The 19,902-nt window shown below is 42.9% G+C and overlaps 1 protein-coding gene across 4 annotated transcripts in view; it reads right to left on the bottom strand.

The window, feature by feature from the left end:
- Positions 1–549: 549 nt before the first annotated feature.
- The window catches only part of LOC132380909 (mitochondrial import receptor subunit TOM40B-like), a 93,782-nt gene continuing 74,429 nt past the window's right edge, over positions 550–19,902 (bottom strand). For 3 of the 4 annotated variants that reach the window (XM_059949833.1, XM_059949832.1, XM_059949829.1), the window contains 2 exons: positions 12,027–12,081; positions 550–786 (listed from right to left, as the gene is read on the bottom strand). In XM_059949833.1, coding sequence (XP_059805816.1) covers positions 647–786; positions 12,027–12,081 — 195 coding nt within the window. In that variant the 3' untranslated portion in view covers positions 550–646. The remainder of the gene's footprint in view (positions 787–12,026; positions 12,082–19,902) is intronic. The other variant, XM_059949830.1, reaches the window with a different exon arrangement.

Genomic DNA, 19,902 nt, shown 5'->3' with positions numbered 1-19,902 from the left:
CTGCACCATGGGTGTAACTACCTCTCTATATGTCCTATCTATCACCACTTCAGCTTCCCGAATGATCTGGAGTTTATCCAGTTCCAGTTCTAAGTCCTTAATGTGGATTGTTAGAAGATGGAGCTGGTTACATTTCTTGGAGTTAGAGACATTAGGGACACTGGAGGTCTCTCAGTCTTCCCACATCCCGCAAGAGGAGCATTCAACTATTCTGCCTGACATCTCTACTGTCCTGAGCAGATATAAAGGGAAGGAAAGAAAATCTTGACCTTGAGCTTTTCTTTTTTTGGCTCTTGACTGAAGCCTCAAAGAGCTAAAGCCTTGAGATCCTGTAGGGCAAATTCTAGTGATTGGTGTCCAAGACTCCTAGCATCACTGCCCCATCCCTCACCATTTTGGTGGGAACATTTCTCCACACTATGATCCACTTGTCCTATCCCTGCCTCCCCTCTCAGGTTTGTATCACCATGGCTCGGGCCTTCCTGAGAGCCACAGTAATATGATATTCTGAGAAAGCCCACAAACTCAGTCTGACACTGACACAGGCTGTAAGAAAGCACTTCTTGCTTTTATTTCTGAGCTTGCCTATGCTGACCAAGCTGAATGTCACTGACTTCTTCAGCCACGGTTGCCTCTGATGATGGGCCTACGAAGCAGGCCCGGGTTTCTTCCTCCTCTGGAACTTGCGGAACTGGCCCTGGATGGCCAGGGCTGCCTTCTCCGTCTCTGGTGCATTCAGGTCAATGTCGACATCCTCCTCTGCCTTTCCCAGATATTGGGCCTTTTCTGTGAGGTGAAGGAGAGACAGTTACATGGAGAGCACACCCAACATGCTGCAGGAAACACCAATTGGTTCACATAGTCACAGTCTTAGAGCACAGATACAGGCCCTTTAGCTCATCATGCACATGCACATCACTGTCCCCATCTACTATGATCCTGCTTCCCAGCACTCGATCTGTATCTTCCTATTTCAGTGATTCAAGTGTTGGTCTAGATACATCTGTATTGCCCACAACCCCTCCACATCAGGTTGTGTGCTCTAGGTTCTAAACCCTCCCTTCAGTACAACACCCCCAAACCTCTTCCCTCACCTTAAACCCATGCCCCCAGTCAGGTTTGACACATCTGCCATGTGGAAATACTTCTCACTATCTCCCTTATCTATAGCCCTCATCATTAGGTATCCCTTCATTACAGTATTATCTTTAGGGGAATCAGAAATATAAAGTTTAGAATAGAATTCTCTAAAGGTATCATTTATTTCAGAATGATCAGTTGTCCTATCACCATTTGCTTTCCTCATCACAAACTCGGCCTGCAAATCTACCTGTGCAAGATTCAACCTCTTCATATAGGCCAATTTCATTATTCAATGTTAATACTAAAATCCTTTCTAAAGTTCTGGCTTGTAGGATTGAAAATGTTCTACTTTCTATTATTTCTGATGATCAGACTGGATTTATTAAAAACTGACATTCCTATTTTAATATACGCTGTGTATTAAATGTTATTTACTCTCCCTCCCAGGAGATATCGGAATGCATGATATCCTTAGATGCTGAGAAAGCCTTTGATTGGGTTGAATGGAATTATTTATTTAAAACCTTAGAAAAATTTAATTTTGGACCAGATTTTATTCAATGGATTAAATTACTTTATCTATCTCCTTCTGCTCAAGTTCTTACTAATTTTCAAAATTCCAAACTATTTAAACTTCATCACAGAACTAGACAAGGCTGTTCGTTGAGCCCTTTGCTCTTTGATCTAGCTTTAAAACCCATTGCCATTGCTTTTCGAGAATCTAATGATATCTGTGGTATTTTAAGGAGAGGTATTACTCACAAAATTTCGCTTTATGCTGATGATATATTACTGTTTATCTCTAATATTGAGACCTCTTTACCTTGCGTACTTTCTTTACTCTCCCATTTTAGTCAGTTTTCAGGACAAAAATTGAACCTACATAAGAGTGAATTATTTCCTTTAAATAATTTGGTATCAATTAATACTAATCTCCCTTTTAAAGTTGTAAGAAATCAATTTACTTATTTGGGTGTAACAGTCACTAAGAATTACAAACACCTGTTTAAAGAAAACTTTCTTACTTTATTGAATCATGTAAAAATTATATCATTAAATTGGTCACCTCTTTCAATATCGTTGATTGGACGATTTAATTCTATTAAAATGAATATTTTACCTAAATTTATAAATCTTTTTCAGGCTTTACCTGTTTTTATTCCTAAATCCTTTTTTAACTCTCTTGATTCTATTTTATCTTCCTATATATGGAAAAATAAACATCCTTGTTTAAATAAAGTTCATCTTCAAAAATCTAAAATGTCTGGAGGTTTAGCCTTACCTAATTTTAGGTTTTATTACTGGGCAGTTAATATATGATATCTTACATTTTGGCTATATTATATTAATCATGTAGACTGTCTGGTATGAGTCTCTTTAGAAGCTAACTCTTAATAAATTTTCTATTATTTCTCTTCTTGGATCCTCACTTCCTTTATTTGTAAGTAAACTAAACTGATAATTTAATAGTTAAACATACTCTGAGAATCTGGATACAATTTAGAAAACAATTTGGCTTATTGAGATTTTCCCTTTCAAGTCCCATTTATTCTATTTTTTTTAAACTCTCCATGACTGATATAGTTTTTAAAGAATGAGAGAGGTTGGGTATTAAATGTTTTTGGGATTTGTTTGTTGGAGGAAACCTTTTCTTTATTTGAGCAATTGTCATTTGAGCAGCTAAATATAGCTTACCTAAAACACACTTTTCTTTTTAGATATTTACAAATCAGAGACTTTTTAAGATCTCAATTATGTACATTTCCTATAAGCTCAGATAAGAACCTACTAAATGTAATTTTTAGTTTGACACCTTTTATTAATGGTTCAATATCTAATATTTACGGTCTGTTACTGGAGATGAGGAATGGTCCTTTAGCCAAAATTAAGAATCTCTGGGAACAAGATTTACAGACATCAATATCTGAGGAAACTTGGAATTAGATTTTTAAACTGGTTAATACTTTATCGCTATGTGTTTATCATTCCCTCATACAATTTAAGGTGGTACATAGAGCTCTTATGACTAAGGATAAGCTATTTCGTTTTTATTCAGATATATCTTCCTACTTTGACAGATGTAATAATGGAGAAGCTTCATTAATTCATATGTTTTGGACTTGTCTGAATCTTGAAAAATATTGGAAAGTTTTTCAAACTTTTTCCTTACTTTTTAAAGTCAATTTTAAGTCTAACCCTCTGATGGCCCTATTTGGTATTGTTGCAGGACAAGATATTAAGCTGAAGGCATCTGATTTACATATTTTGGCCTTTAGCTCTCTTATAGCTAGGAGGTTGCTTTTGTTTAAATGGAAAGATGTTTTTCCTCCTACTCAAGCTCAATGGCTATACGACGTTATGTCATGTTTAGATTTAGAGAAGATTCGTTGTTCACTTTCCGAATCCCGTCAAGACTTTCAAACATTGTGGGGACCTTTTCTGAATTATTTTCAAAACCTTCAATTCGTTGTTGAAACTCAGATGTTGGCCATTATTAATTTTTATTATATGAGAAGGTATTTTACCTTATTTTCTCCTTAATAAATAGCTTCAGTCTTAGTAGGGGTTAGATTTTTTTTTGTAATAAATTGGTATATTCAATTTAAATATTGATTAACACATGAATATGGGGTATGAGATTGTTATTATGAACAGATATAATGTAATTGGTAGTTTTTAGAATCTTTTTTGACCTTTTATATACACTTTCTTGTACTCTGTATTCTTCTATGTAGAAACTAATAAAAATATTGGAAAAGAAAATACTCAGCCGTTTTATTTCTTTTAACAAAGTGCATGACCATACACTTCCCAACACTGAAATCCATCTGCCACTTCTTTCGCCATTCTCCTCATCTGTCTAAATCCTTCTGTAGCCTCTCTACTTCCTCAAAGCTATCTGCCCCTCCATCTGTCTTTGTCATCTCCAAACTTTGCAAAAAAGCCATCAATTTCATCATCCAAATCATTGACATATGACATAAAAAAACATATCTACTCCAATTATGTTCTCATTATTTTTATATAGATTATAAAAGGACAAGATTTATGTATTTATTTAGCAATACAGCGTAGAATCGGCCCTATGGCCCATCGAGCCGTGTTGCCTCAGCAACCCCTGACAATCCCAATTTAACATTCACCAAATCACAGGACAATTTACAATGACCAATTAACCTATCCAGTATGCCTTTGGCCTCTGGGAGGAAATTGGAGCATCTGGCCAAAGCCACACATTCCATGGGGAGGATGTACAGAGACTCCTTACAGAGGACTCTGAAATTCATCTCCAAACTCTGACACCCTGAGCTGCAATAGCATCATACTAATCACGATGCTACCGTTTAAGAACATAAGAAATAGGAACAGGAGTAGGCCATCTAGCCCTTCAACCTGCTCTGCTATTCAATAAGATCATGGCTGATCTGGCCATGGACTCATCTCAAACTGCCTGCCTTTTCCCCCATAACTCTTAATTCCCTTACTATCCAAAAATATATCCAACCTTGTCTTAAATATATTTACTGAGGTAGCCCCCACTGCTTCAATGGGCAGAGAATTCCACAGATTCACCACTCTTTGGGAAAAGCAGTTTCTCCCCAGCTCCTTCCTAAATCTCTCCCCCGAATCTTGAGGCTACGTCCCCTAGTTCTAGTCTCACCTATCAGTGAAAACAACTTTCCTTCCTCTACGGTAACACGAATGAATCTGCAGATGCTGGAAATAAATAAAAACACAAAATGCTGGCAGAACTCAGCAGGCCAGACAGCATCTATGGGAGGAGGTAGTGACGACGTTTCAGGCCGAAACGTCATCACTCCTGATGAAGGGTTTCGGCCTGAAACGTCGTCACTACCTCCTCCCATAGATGCTGTCTGGCCTGCTGAGTTCTGCCAGCATTTTGTGTTTTTATTTCCTTCCTCTATCTTATCTATCCCTTTTGTAATTTTATATGTCTCTATAAGATCTCCTCTCATTCTTCTGAATTCCAGTGAGTATAGTCCCAGGCGACATAATCTCTCCTCATAGTCTAAATCCCTCATTTCTGGAATCAACCTGGTAGACCTCCTCTGCACCGCCTCCAAAGCCAGTATATCCTTCCTCAAGTAAGGAGACCAGAAATCCACGTAGTACTCCAGGTGCAGCCTCCCCATTACCCTGTACAGTTGCAGCATAACCTCCCTGCTCTTAAAATTAACCCCTCTAGCAATGAAGGCAAAAATTTCATTTGCCTTCTTGATAGCCTGCTGCACCTGCAAACCAACCATTTGTGATTCATGCACATGCACTCCCAAATCCTGCTGCACAGCAACATGCTATTTATATAATAACCTGCTCTTCCGTTATTTTCTTCCAAAGTGAACAACCACGCATTTACCAACATTGTACTCCATCTGCTGGACCCTTGCCCAATCACTTAACCTATCTATATCTCTCTGTAGGCTCTCCGCATTTTCTGCACAATTGACTTTTCCCACTCAATTTAGTGTCATCAGCAAACTTAGATACACTACACTCGGTCCCCCTTCCAGATCATTAATGTATGTCATGAACAGTTACAGGCCCAGCACCAACCCCTGTGGCACACCATTCACTAATGATTGCCAACCAGAGAAACACCCATGTATCCAAACTCTCTGCTTTCTATTAGTTAACCAATCCTCCATCCATGCTAATGCAACACCCCCAATTCTATGCATCTTTATCTTATGGAGAAGTCTTTTATGTGGCACCTTATTGAACACCTTCAGGAAATCCAAGTAAATAACATCCATCTGTTCCCCTTTAACAAATACACTCATTATGTCCTCAAAGAACTCCAGTAAGTTTGTCAAACAGACCTGCCTTTGCGGAATCCATGCTGCATCTGCCTGATGGATCCGTTTCTTCCCAGTTGCCTCACTATTTCTTCAAGCATTTTTCCAACTACAGATGCTGAACTAATTGGCCTATAGCTACCTGCCTTTTGCTTACATCCTATTTTTGAACAGTGGTGTGACATTTGCCCTCCTCTATTCTGCCGGCACCTGCCCAGAGTTCAGAGAACTTTGGTAAATCATCACCAAACCCTCTGCTATAACTTCTGCCATTTCTTTCAGTATCCTGGGATGCATTCCATCAGGACCAGGAATCTTCAGACTCACAAGCTTGCTCAACACTGTCTCTTTAATGATAGCTATTGTATTGAGGTCCTCACCTCCCATCACAACCATAACAGCTCTCTTTGGCATGTTAGACATATCCTCCATCGTGATGACCGACACAAAATAATCATTCAAAGCCCCTGCTATTTCCTCATTACCCAATATCAATTCACCCTTTTCATCCTCCAACCTACATTGACTTTAGCTACCTTTTCCACTTTATATAATTACAAAAAATTTTACTATCTTTTTTTATATTGTGTGCTAGCTTATTTTCATAATCTATCTTCCCTTCCTTTATTGCTCGTTTAGTGGTTCTTTGTTGCTTTTTAAAGTTTTCCCAATCTTCCAGTTTCCCACTACTCTTGGCAACTTTGTATGCATGAGCTTTTAGTTTGATGCTTTTTTTCTTTCCTTAGTTATCCAATGCTGGATCTCCCCACTCTTACTGTCCTTACTTTTAACTGGAATATACTTTTGTTGAGCATGAAAAATCTCTTTGAAACTCTTCCACTGTTCCTCAACAATCCCACCATATAGATTGTGTTCCCATTCTACATCCAGCTATAGCTCCTAACAAACCACGTTAGGAAACTGGAGCAGGAGCAGGATTACCTCCGGATCATTCGGAAGAATGAGAAGTTTAGAGATAGTAGTTTCAGGGAGGTAGTTACGCTAAAGGAGCAGTGCATAGGTAATTGGGTTACCATCAGGTGAGGGAAAGGGAAAGGGCAGGCAGAGCAGGGCTCCCCTGTGGCCATTCCCCTCAACAAGTACACTGATTTGGATACTGTTGTGGGGATGATTTACCTGGGACAAGCTGCAGCAGCCAGATCTCTGGCACTGAGTCTGGTTCTGCAGTGCAGAAGGGAGGGGGGAAGAAGAGGAGAGCGGTAGTGATAGGGGACTCGATAGTTAGAGGTACAGACAGGAGGTTTTGTGGTCGTGACAGAAACTCCCGGATGGTTTGTTGCCTCCCAGGTGCCAGGGTCAGGGATGTCTCTGATCGCGTGCACGGCATTCTGAAGTGGGAGGGTGAGCAGCCAGATGTCATGGTACACATCGGTACCAATGATGTAGGAAGAAAGAGTGAGGAGGTCCTGAAGAGTGAGTATAGAGAGCTTGGTAGAAAGTTAAAAAGCAGGATCTCGAAGGTGGTAATCTCAGGATTACTACCTGTGCCACGTGCCAGTGAGGGTAAGAATAGGATGCTCTGGAGGATGAACCTGTGGCTGAGGAAATGGTGTAGGGGGCAAGGTTTCAGATTTCAGGATCATTGGGACCTCCTCTGGGGCAGGTGGGACCTGTACAAGACAAACGGGTTACACCTGAACTACAGGGGGTCCAATATCCTTGCAGGGAGGTTTGTTAGTGCTATTGGGGAGGGGGGAGTGTTTAAACTAGATTTGCAGGGGGATGGGAAGCAGAGTGCCAGAGTAGATAGTGGAGTGGGGGTGAAAATAAATGATGTTAAAGGTTCATGCAAAGTCACAAATAGAAGGGTTGTGTGTGGTGGCAATAATCTTCTGAGGTGCGTCTATTTCAATGCGAGGAGTTCTGTGGGGAAGGCTGGCAAGCTGAGGGCGTGGATTGACATGTGGAATTATGACATTGTAGCCATTAGTGAAACTTGGCTGCAGGAGGGGGAGGACTGGCAGCTTAAAGTTCCAGGGTTCCGATGTTTCAGATATGATAGAGGCAGAGGGATGAAGGGTGGGGAGGGGTGGCATTGCTAGTCAGGGAAAACGTTACAGCAGTGCTCAGGCAGGACAGATTAGAGGGCTTGTTTACTGAGGCCATATGGGTGGAGCTGAGAAACAAGAAAGGTATGACCACATTAATGGGGTTGTATTATAGACCACCCAATAGTCAGCGAGAAATGGAGGAGCAAATCTGCAGAGAGATAGCAGACAACTGCAGGAAACATAAAGTTGTGATAGTAGGGGATTTTAATTTTCCACATATTGATTGGGACTCCCATACTGTTAAAGGTCTAGACAGGTTAGAGTTTGTAAAATGCGTTCAGGAAAGTTTTCTAAATCAATATATAGAGGTACCAGCGAGAGACGATGCAATATTAGATCTCCTATTAGGAAACAAGTTAGGACAGGTGATGGAAGTGTGTTCAGGGGAACACTTTGGTTCCAGTGATCATAACATCATTAGTTTCAACTTGATCATGAATAAAGATAGATCTGGTCCTCAGGTTGAGGTTCTAAACTGGAAAAAGGCCATTTGTGAAGAAATGAGAAAGGATCTAAAAAGCGTGGATTGGGACAGGTTGCTCTCCGGCAAGGATGTTGTTGTTAAGTGGGAGGCCTTCAAAGGAGAAATCTTGAGAGTGTGGAGTTTGCATGATCCTGTCAGGATTAAAGGCAAAGTGAATAAGAATAAGGAACCTTGGTTCTTGAGGGATATTGGAACTCTGATAAAGAAGAAGAGAGAGATGTATGACATGTATAGGAAACAGGGAGCAAATAAGGTACTTGAGGAGTATAAAAAGTGCAAAAAATTATTTGAAATCAGGAGGGCTAAAAGAAGACATGAGGTTGCTTTGGCAGTCAAGGTGAAGGATAATCCAAAGAGCTTCTACAGGTATATTAAGAGCAAAAGGATAGTAAGGGATAAAATTGGTCCTCTTGAAGGTCAGAGTGGTCGGCTAGGTATGGAACCAAAAGAAATGGGGGAGATCTTAAAATGTTTTTTTTTTGCGTCTGTATTTACTAAGGAAACTGGCATTAAGTCAATGGAAATAAGGCAAACAAGTAGTGAGGTCATGGAACCTATACAGATTGAAGAGGAGGAGGTGCTTGCTGTCTTGAGGCAAATCAGGGCAGATAAATCCCCAGGACCTGACAGGGCGTTCCCTCAGACCTTGAAGGAGACTAGTGTTGAAATTACAGGGGCCCTGGAAGATATATTTAAAATGTTGGTATCTACAGGAGAGGTGCCGGAGGATTGGAGGATGGCTCATGTTGTTCTGTTGTTTAAAAAAGGCTCTAAAAGTAATTCGGAATTTATAGGCCAGTAAGTTTGACGTCGGTAGTAGGTAAATTATTGGAAGGAGTACTAAGAGATAGGATCTACAAGTATTTAGATAGACAGGGACTTATTAGGCAGAGTCAACACGGTTTTGTGCGTGCCAGGTCATGTTTAACAAATCTATTGGAGTTTCTCTATTAGAGAAAAACCAAGGTAGAACATACAAGGTAGGGCACTGAGGAGTGCAGTAGAACAGAGGGATCTGGAAATACAGATACAAAATTCCCTAAAAGTGGTGTCACAGGTAGAAAGGGTAGTAAAGAGCACTTTTGGTACATTGGTCTTTATAAATCAAAGTATTGAGTATAAGAGTTGGAATGTTATGATGAGGTTGTATAAGGCATTGGTGAGGCCATATTTGGAGTATTGTGTGCAGTTTTGGTCACCGAATTACAGGAAGGATAAAAATAAGGTTGAAAGAGTGCAGAGAAGGTTTACAAGGATGTTGCTGGGACTTGAGAAACTGAGTCACAGAGAAAGGTTGAATAGGTTAGGACTTTATTCCCTGGAGCGTAGAAGAATGAGGGGAGATTTCATAGAGGTATATAAAATTATGATGGGTATAGATAGAGTGAATGCAAGCAGGCTTTTTCCACTGAGGTTAGGAGAGAAAAAAAATCCAGAGGACATGGGTTAAGGGTGAAGAGGGAAAAGGTTAAAGGGAACATTAGGGTGGGGGGCTTCTTTACACAGAGAGTGGTGGGAGTGTGGAATGAACTGCCAGATGAAGTGCTAAATGTGGGCTCACTTTTAATATTTAAGAAAAACTTAAGACAGGTACATAGATGAGAGGTGTATGGAGGGATATGGTCCAGGTGCAGGTCAGTGGGACTAGGCAGAAAAATTGTTTGGCACAGTCAAGAAGAGCCAAAAGGCCTGCTTCTGTGCTGTAATGTTCTATGGTTCTATTAGCCAAATCCTCCCCCATCTCATTGTAGTTTTCATTGTTAAGGAATAAAACATTGATTTTAGATCAAACTATTGCTCCTTCCATTTGTATGGGAAACTCAATCATACCGTGATCACTCTTTCCAAGAGGATCCATAACTACAAGATCACTAGTTTTATCTGTCTCATTGCACAGGACCAGATCTAAGATGAACCCTTGTAGGTTCAGTAACATATTGTACAAGAAAGCCACCATGGATGCATTCTATGAAATCTTTCTCGACTGCCTCGACCAACTTGATTCACTCAATCTATGTGCAAGTTAAAGTCCCCCATGATAACTGCTGTTCCATTCTTACATGCCTCAGTTATTTCTCTGTTTATTGCCTGTACCACTGTAATGTTATTATTTGGTGGCCGATAGAGAACTCCCACCAGTGATTTTTTCCTTTTACTATTCCTAATCCCTACCCAGATGGATTCAACATTCAGCTCCTTAGACCTTGTATCGTCTCTCACTATTGCCCTGATCTTACCTTTAAGAGCGTGTCCGCACCTCCTTTACCTTCCTGCCTATCCTTCCATATAACCTGATATCCTTGGACATTTAATTCCCAATCCTCTCCACCCTGCAACCACATCTCTGTCATGACCGCTAAATCACACCCCTTTGTACTGATTTGTGCCAGAAGTTCACTGAGCTTGTTTTGAATACTACAGGCATTCAAATACAGTGCCCTTGTACTCATTGTGCTTTTAAAATCTTGTAATCAGTTTCTCTTTTACACTTGACATTTCTTTATTCCACTCTTACATTTCTTTTTTTATAATTTTTAATCTTTATCCCCACTTTTCTCTTTTACTTTAGCCATATTTCTCCAATCTGTTGAACCCACACCCCCCTATTATTTAGTTGAAAGCCCTAGTTTTACACAGAGTGGTTTGTGCCTGGAATACCCTGCCACTGGAGATGGTGGAAACATAAGCATATACAAGAGTGGTGTTTAAGAGTTTGTTGGACACATGGGAGTGAGAAGATATGGATTATGTCCATGCAGATCAGTTAGTTAGACTGGCATTATGGTTGGCACAGATACTGCAGGCCTCTGCTATAGTGTCCTATGTATTAGATTCTTCTATCAGGTCATCTTCATCCTGCTTTGTTCCTGAGAAACAGGCCCAGTCTGTTCAATCTCTCCCTGTAACTAAAGCACCTTCAGTCCATGCACCATTCTGGGGAAATTCCTCTGCAGTGGTAAAGAGGTAGGCCAGTATAGGAAAAAGCTGTAGAACCTGTCTGAGAGGCAGCTTGCAGTGGCTGGGTTTAATTAGTGAACTGAGACTGAAGAGACTAGGGTGTGGTCCCTGGAGCGGAAGGAGCCTGGTAAGAGTACCAAGAAATGGAGGCTATAGGTAGAGAAGATCGTGAGAAGCTTTGTCCCATAATGCTCATGGCTTGAACTGAGATCATAGCTTTAGAATGAGGAGTGGAAGGTTTTGAGGTGTCTGAGGGAGAGTGTTTTGGGGATGTGGTGTTAGAACCTGGAACATCCTACTTGAGGAGGAGGTGCAGGCAGAGACTCTCACAACATTGAAGCACCTAGACCAGCACTTAAATCACCAAGGCAAGACGGCGTGGACCGAGTGCTGGAAAATGGGATTGGTGTAGATGGTGATACAGTTGGCATGTGCACAATGGGCAGAAGGACCTTTGCACTGTATAGCTGCAGATCGAAAGAGGTGTAGTTTGGGCTGGAGAGAGGTACAAAGAGAGAGGGATAGAAGGTGGATTTGGTTGGGGGGGGGGGGGTTTGCTGGGAAGTAGGATCATGAGCCAGTTGTGTGGCCTATCCCTCTAAAGGAACATACCGTTCCTGGGTCGAGGGAGACCCTCCACACGAGGATTGGAATCACTGTCACTGGCCTGGAACACAGAAAGAGGGAGAGGGAGCACATCAGTATGCAACATTACAACTCAGGAGTCATTTACAGGCTGGGATCTAATCCAGGGAATGGAATATTCCTCCCTCTCTTTTCACACGTGTACTTGCAGCTGTGCTGACCTCCACTCTGCTTTCAGATGTATCTGGAGGGATTTTATTCCTCGCACTTAAGTGAATAAACGCTTCTTTAAAAAGCCTCAGACAGTTGTATAGCTTGTCCTACAGATCTTTCAATCTCCCCATCTTTTGCTCAATTAAGGAGGAAACAGAAACTGGAGGCCATTCCCCATCTCTGACTTTTTCACTCCTCCATCAGTCTCTGTCACCCTCTCTCTCCCCTCTGTATCTGTGTCAACCATTCTTTCTCCCCCTCTATCTGCATCATCCTCTCTCTCCCCACTCTCCGTCTGTGTCACCCTCTCCCTTCCTGTCCGTATCACCCTCTCTCTCTCTCCCTCTCTCTCTGCCTGGGTCACCCTCACCCTCTCTCCTCCTCTCTGACTGTGTCACCCTCTCTCCTCCTCTCTGTCTGTGTCACCCTGTCTCCCCCTCCCTGTCTATGTCACCCTCTCTCTCACTCTGCCTGCTTGACCCTCTCTCCTCCTCTCTGTCTGTGACACTCTCTCCCCCTCCCTGTCTGCGTCACCCTCTCTCACTCTGCCTGCTTGACCCTCTCTCTGCGTCACCCTCTCTCCCCCTCCCTATCTGCGTCACCCTCTCTCTCTCACTCTGCCTGCATGACCCTCTGTCTGTGTCGCCCTCTCTCTCCTCTGTCTGTGTCGCCCTCTGTCTCACTCTGTCTGCGTCACCCTCCCCTCTGTCTATGCCACTCTTTCTCCCTCTGTGTCACCCTCTCTCCCTCTCCGTCACCCTCTCTATCTGCGTCACCATACCTCTCACTCTCCCTGTCACCCTCCCTCTGTCACCCTCCCTCACTCCCCCTTTGTCTGTGTCACCCTCCCTCTCTCTGTGTCACCCTCCCCCTCTCTGTCTGTGTCACCCTTCCTCTCTCTGTCTGTGTCTGTGTCACCCTCCCTCGCTCTCTCCCCATCTGTCACCCTTTCTCTCTCTCCCTCTCTGTCTGTGTCACTCTCTCTCTCTCTCTCTCACTCTGTTTGTGTCACCCTCCCTCTCTGTTACCCTTTCTCTCTCTCTCCCCTTTCTGTCTGCATCACCCACTCTTCCTCTTTGTGTCACACACTCTCTCTCTCCCCTTGTCTGCGTCACCCTCTCTCTCCCCCCTCTGTCTGTCACTCTCTCTCTCTTCCCCCTGTCTGCGTCACTCTCTTTCTCTCCCCCCTCTCTGTCTACGGCACTCTCTCTCTGTCTGTGTCATCCTCTATCTCTCTCCCTCTGTCTGTCACTCTCTCTCCCTCTCTGTCTGTGTCACCCCCTCTCTCTCTCCCCCCATCTCTCTCCCTCCTTGGGTCACCCTCTCCCTCTCTCCATCCCTCTGTCTGCGTCATCCTCTCTCTCCCTCTCTATGTAACCCTCACTCTTTCTCTGTCTGTGTCACCCTCTCTCTCTCTCTCCCCCTCCGTCTGTGTCACTCTCTCTCTTCCCCGTGTCACCTTGTCTCTCCCCCTCCATCTGTGTCACTCTCTCTCTCCCCCTTGTGTCACCCTCTCTCCCTCCCTGTCACCCTCTCTCCCTCCCCCCCATCTGTCAGCCTCTCTCTCTCTCTCTCTCTATGTCACCCTCTCCCTCTCTGTCTGTGTCAGTCTCTATCACTTTCACTCTCCCCCCCCCCCGTGTCACTCTCCCTCTCTGACTATGTCACACTCTCTCTCTGACTGTCATCTTCTTTCTCTCCCTCTCTGTCTGTGTCACTGAGTCTGTCTTTCTCACCATCCTGCTTGAATAGTTAATGCGCTGGATCATAGAAGCAGATGATGACAGTGACAGCAGGTTGCTGGGCCCACGGCATACCTCTCTGGCAGCGCTGGACAACGTCTGTTTTATATTCTCACCCGATATGTTATGTCTCTCTCGTCCCTCTCTCTTCCTCTGCATCTCCTTCCCTCATCTTCCACCATCTCTCTATCCGTTTGTTATGTCCCTCGGCTTTATCCTCTCCCCTCTCTGCTTTCCTTCTTCCTACCAACTCTTCGCTGCACATTCCTCATTCGTGTCTCCCAGAGAAGGGTAGGTGAAGCTTTTCTTTCCTACCGTACTCATCGTTTAAATAGTCTCCAATTCTACAGGCGTCCGTACTGATTCAATCTCCCGCTCTCTGTCCTTGCCCCCTCCTCTCCTTTGTTATCAATCCAGTACAGTGCTCTCTGTCCCGTGATTTCACAGACACAGTTGAGGGAGCAGCGATGGGAACCAATCGAGAGAGGCAGAGGGGATGGGAGGAGCCAGATTACACTGCTCCCTGTTACATACGGGGCTGCCCCACTTCTATTGGGTGGATTAACCCTCTCACACCCACAATCAGGTCAGCCCATCCACTATCGGTGGAATTAACCCTCTCACTCCTCTCCACACCCACAATTAGGACAGCCCATCCATAATCGGTGTGATTAACCCTCTCACTCCCCTCTCCACACCCACAATCAGGACAGCCCATCCACTAACAGTGGGATTAACCCTCTCACTGCCCTCTCACCATCCACAGTCCAGGCAGCCCATCCTCTATCAATGAGATTAACTGCAGCATCTTCGTCTTTCCATCAAAAGAATTAACATTAAGTAATGTCAGAGAGATGAGAGAGGCTGAGAGGGAGAAGTGAGGGGGCTTCGACAGAGGGAGAGGGGCATGTGAGAGAGCTTGAGGAGGGGGAGAGGAAGATGTGAGGAGTTTTCAGTAGAGGGGGAAATGTGGGCAGGGGATAATTTAGGGAAAGGGAAAGGGAGTGCGGGAGTGGGTATTGGGATTGGAGAGAGGAAAGGGAGAAATGGGGGTGTCAATCAGGGGCAAAGAGAGGTGTGGAGAGGTTTGTGCAAGAGAGATGTGGGGTAGGGGTGGATGTGGGGCTTTTGAGAGGAGAAAGAGATGTTGGGATGTTTTGGGAAGGGGAAAGGGAAACAGGGGTTTGGGCAGGGGCAGATTTTGGAGCTTTTGAGAGGAGAGAGATGTGAGGATTGGGGTAGTATAAAAAGTGGAGGGATTTTGAGGAGGGGAAAGGGAGATATTGGGGATTTTGGGGCAGGGGTAAAGAGTTTTGGATAGGATGTTCAGGCAGTAAAATAGGGGAGGTTTGGGCAGGGCTAGAGAGAGATGTAGGCTGTTCGGCAGGGGAATAGGATGATGTGGAGAGGTTTGGAGTGAGGTAAACATATGGAGTTTTGAAGGATAAACATTATGATATAGGAGCAGAATTAGGCCATTTAGCCCATTGAGTCTTCTCCACCATTTCATCATGGCTGATCCATGTTCTTCTCAACCCCAATCTCCTGCCTTCTCCCGATAACCTTTCGCTCCATGACTTACCAAGAATATATTAACATCCACTTTAAATACACCCAGTGACTTGGCCTGTACAGCCACCTGTGGTGAAGAATTCCACAGATTCACCACTCACTGGCTAAAGAAATTCTTCTTTATCTCAGTTCCAAATTGACATCCCTCCAGTATGAGGTTCTGCCTTCTGGTCCTAGACTCCCCCACTATAGGAAACACCCTCTCCAAATCTAGTCTATTGAGGCCTTTCAAATTCAATAGGTTTCATGAGATTCGCTCACCCCTCCCAACAATTCTTCTAAATTCCAGTGAATTCAAGCCCAGCCATCAAGTGCTTCTCATTTAAGCCTTTAAATCTCTGAATCATTTTTGTGAACCACATTTGAGCCCTCTCCAATACAGCACATCCTTTCTTAGAACTGCTCACAATACTCCAAGTGAGGCCTTACCAGTGCCTTATAAAGGTCATCCTTCTGTTTATATACTAGTCCTATGAAAATGAATGCTAGTATTGTGTTTGCGTTACTCACTACTAATTCAACCTGCAAGTTAACCTATAGGGAATACTGCATGACTCCCAAGTCCCTCTGCACCTCAAATTTTTGAATTTTCTCCTCATGAAGAAATTAGTCTATGCTATTGTTCTTTCTACCAAAGTGCATGACTATACACTTCCTGACACTGTATTGCATTATCACTTCTGTCAATTCTCCTAAACTGCCTAAGTCCTTCTGTAGCCTCTCTATTTTCTCAACACTACCTGCATCTCCACCAATTTTCGCATCATGCACAAACATAGCCACAAAGTCATCAATTCCATCATCCAAATCAGTAGCATAGAATGTAAAAATAAGTGGTCTGAACACAGACCTCTGTAGAATACCACTTGTCAATGGCAGCCAACCAAAAAAGGCTCCCTTTATTCCCTCTCTTTGCCTCCTGCCAATCAGCCAATGCCCTCTCCATGGTAGAATCCTTCCTGTAATGCCATGGACTTTTAACCTGTTAAGCAGCCTCATGAGTGGTACCTTGTCAAAGGCTGCCAGAAGTTCCAAGTACACAATATCCACCAATTCTCCTTTGTCTATCCTTCTTGCTATTTGTTCAAAGAATTCCAATAGGCTTGTCAGGAGAGATTTACCCTGAAGGAAACCATGCTGACTTTGGCCCATTTTATCATAAGCCTCTTGAAACCACATCCTTAACAAATTACTAGATTACTAGATTTACTAGAATGTTACCTGGGTTTCAGCACCTAAGTTACAGGGAAAGGCTGAACATGTTAGGTCTTTATTCTTTGGAGCATAGAAGGTTGAGGGGGGACTTGATAGAGGTATTTAAAATAATGAGGGGGATAGATTGAGTTAACGTGGATAGGCTTTTTCAATTGAGAGTAGGGGAGATTCATACAAGAGGACATGATTTGAGAGTTAGGGGGCAAAAGTTTAAGGGTAACATGAGGGGGAATTTCTTTACTCAGAGAGTGCTAGCTGTGTGGAATGAGCTTCCAGTAGAAGTGGTTCAGGCAGGTTCGGTATTGTCATTTAAAGTAAAAGTGGATAGGTATATGGACAGGAAAGTAATGGAGGGTTATGGGTTAAGTGTGGGCCAATGGGACTAGGTGAGTGTAAACGTCGGCACGGACTAGAAGGGCTGAGATGGCTTCTGTGCTGTAATTGTTATATGGCTATATGGTTACTCTAAGATTTTCCCAACTACTGAGGTCAGAATAACAGGTCTTTAATTTCCTTTCTTCTGCCTCTCTCCTTTCTTGAAGAGTGGAGTGACATTTACAATTTTCCAGTCCTCTGGAACCATGCTAGGATCTATTGATCTTGAAAGATCATTACTAATGCCTCCTCATTCTCTTCAGCTAGCTTTTTCAGAACCCAGGAGTGCACAAGTCCAGGTGACCTATCTACTTTCAGACCTTTCAGGTACACAAGCACCATCTTCACTCACTTCTGTCCCTAGATACTCTTGAAATTCATGCATACTGCTGATGTCTTCCACAGTGAAGAATGATGCAAAACACTTATGCAGTTCATCTTCCATTTCCTTGTACTCCATTACTACCTCTCCAGCATCATTTTCCGATGCTCCAATATCTATTCTTGCCTCTCTTTTAGATATCTGAAGAAACTTTTGGTATCTTCATTAATATTATTGGCTAGCTTACCTTCGTATTCCATCTTTTCCTTCTTTGTGATTTTTTTAGTTGCCTTCTGCTGGTGTTTAAAAGCTTTTCAATCCCCTAACTTTCCACAAATGTTTCCTCTATTATAAGTCATAGAGTCATAAAAAATACAAAAAATAAACAAGCCCTTTGGCCCAATTGGTCTGTGCTAGGCCAGCTAAACTGCCTACTCTCATCGACCTGCACCGGAACCATTGCTCGTCATGCTCCAAGCATCCATGTACCTATCCAAACTTCTCTTAAATGTTGATAGTGAGCTCGCATGCCCCAGTTCCATAGTCTCATGGCCCCCTGAGTGAAGAAGTTTCCCCTCAGGTTCCCCTTAAACTTTTCACCTTTCACCCTTAACAAATGGCCTCTGGTTGTAGTCCCACCCAACCTCAATGGAAAAAGCCTGCTTGCATTTACCCTAACTATGCCCCACATAATTTTGTATACCTCTCTCACAATCAATCATCTGCCTTCCAAGAAATAAAGTTACCTCATAACTCATGTCTCCCAATCCCAGCAACATCCTGGTAAATTTTCTCTGTTCTCTTTTAACCTTTCCTGTCGGTAAGTGACCAAAACTGTCGACAATACTCCAAATTAGGCCTCACCAACATCTTATACAATTTAAATATAACATCCCATCGCCTGCTCCATACTTGATTAATGAAGGCCAATGTGCCAAAAGCTTTCTTTATAACACTTTCAAGCTGTGACTTTCTATGAGATATGGAGCTGAATTCACAGACCCCTTTGCTCTACTGCTCTTCTCAGTGCCCTACTGTTCACTGTGAAAGACCTACCCTGGATAGTCCTACTAAAATGCAACACCTTGCACTTGTCTGTATTAAATTCTATCTGCAATTTTTCAACCATTTTTCTATCTGGTACAGATCTCTCTGCAAACCATGATAGCCTTCCTTGCTGTCCATTATGCTCCCAATCTTGGTGCCATCTGCAAATATGCTGATCCAGTTAACCATATTATCCTCCAAATTATTGATATAGTTGACAAACAACAATGCATCCAGAACTGATCCCTATGGCACTCCACTAGTCACAAGCCTCCAGTCAGAGAGGCAACCATTTACTACCACTCTTTGGCTTCTCCCACAAAGCCAATGTCTAATCCAATTTACTAGCTCATCTTGAATGCCGAATGACTGAAACTTCTTGACCAATCTCTCATGTGGGACCTTGTCAAATGCCTCACTAAAGTCCATGTAGACAACACCCACTACCCTGCCTTCATCAACTTTCCTGGTAACTTCCTCAAAAAACTCTATAAGATTGGTTAGACAAGACCTACCACACACGAAGCCATGCTATCTTGACAAGTCCATGTCTATCCAAATGCTCTTAGAATACCTTCCATTAACTTTCTTACTAATGATGTCAAGTTCACCAGCCTATAATTTCTTGATTTATTTTTAGAGCCTTTCTGACACAGCGAAATAACATTAGCTCTCTTCCAATCCTCTGGTACTTCACTTGTCGCTAAGAATGATTGAAATATCTCTGCTCAGGTGCTGACAACTTCCACACTTGCCTCCTACAGGGTCCAAGGGAACACTTTGTCAGGTCCTGGGGATTTATCCACCCTAACTTGCCTCACGACCGCAAACACCTCCTCCTCTGTAATCTGTATAGGGTCCATGAAGTTGATGTTGCTTTGCCTCACTCTGTGTCAGTCTCTTGAGTAAATACAGATGTAAAAAATTAATTTAAGATTTCCCCTATCTCCTTTGACCACACATGGATGACAATTCTGATCTCCTAGTGGACTAATTTTGTCTCTTGCAATCCCTATGCTCTTAACTTACAGCATATGTAGAACCCCTTAAGATTCTCCTTCAATTGTCAGCAAGTACAAAGTAATCTTTTAGCCTTTTTAGCCTTCTTTTCACCCTCCTGATTTATTTCTCAAGTGTTCTCTTGCATTTCTTATCCTCCATAATGCCCCTCATTTGTTTCCACCTCACTATACCTGAAATCCACCTTTTTTTTCTTAAACAGGCCCTCAATGTCTTTTGAAAACCAGGGTTCTCCTGTTATCTTTACCTTTTATTCTAACAGGCACATACAAGCTTTAGAACACAGAACATAGAAATTTACAGTACATTATAGGCCCTTTGGCCCACAGAACTGTGCTAACCATGTAACCTACTCTAGAAACTGTCTAGAATTTCCTGAATGCTTGGCCGGTACTTT

Source organism: Hypanus sabinus, chromosome 25 (assembly GCF_030144855.1).
Source record: "Hypanus sabinus isolate sHypSab1 chromosome 25, sHypSab1.hap1, whole genome shotgun sequence".
Taxonomy (NCBI): domain Eukaryota; kingdom Metazoa; phylum Chordata; class Chondrichthyes; order Myliobatiformes; family Dasyatidae; genus Hypanus; species Hypanus sabinus.
Note: the sequence above shows the minus strand (reverse complement) of the source record. Positions and strands in the feature narration are given on the sequence as shown.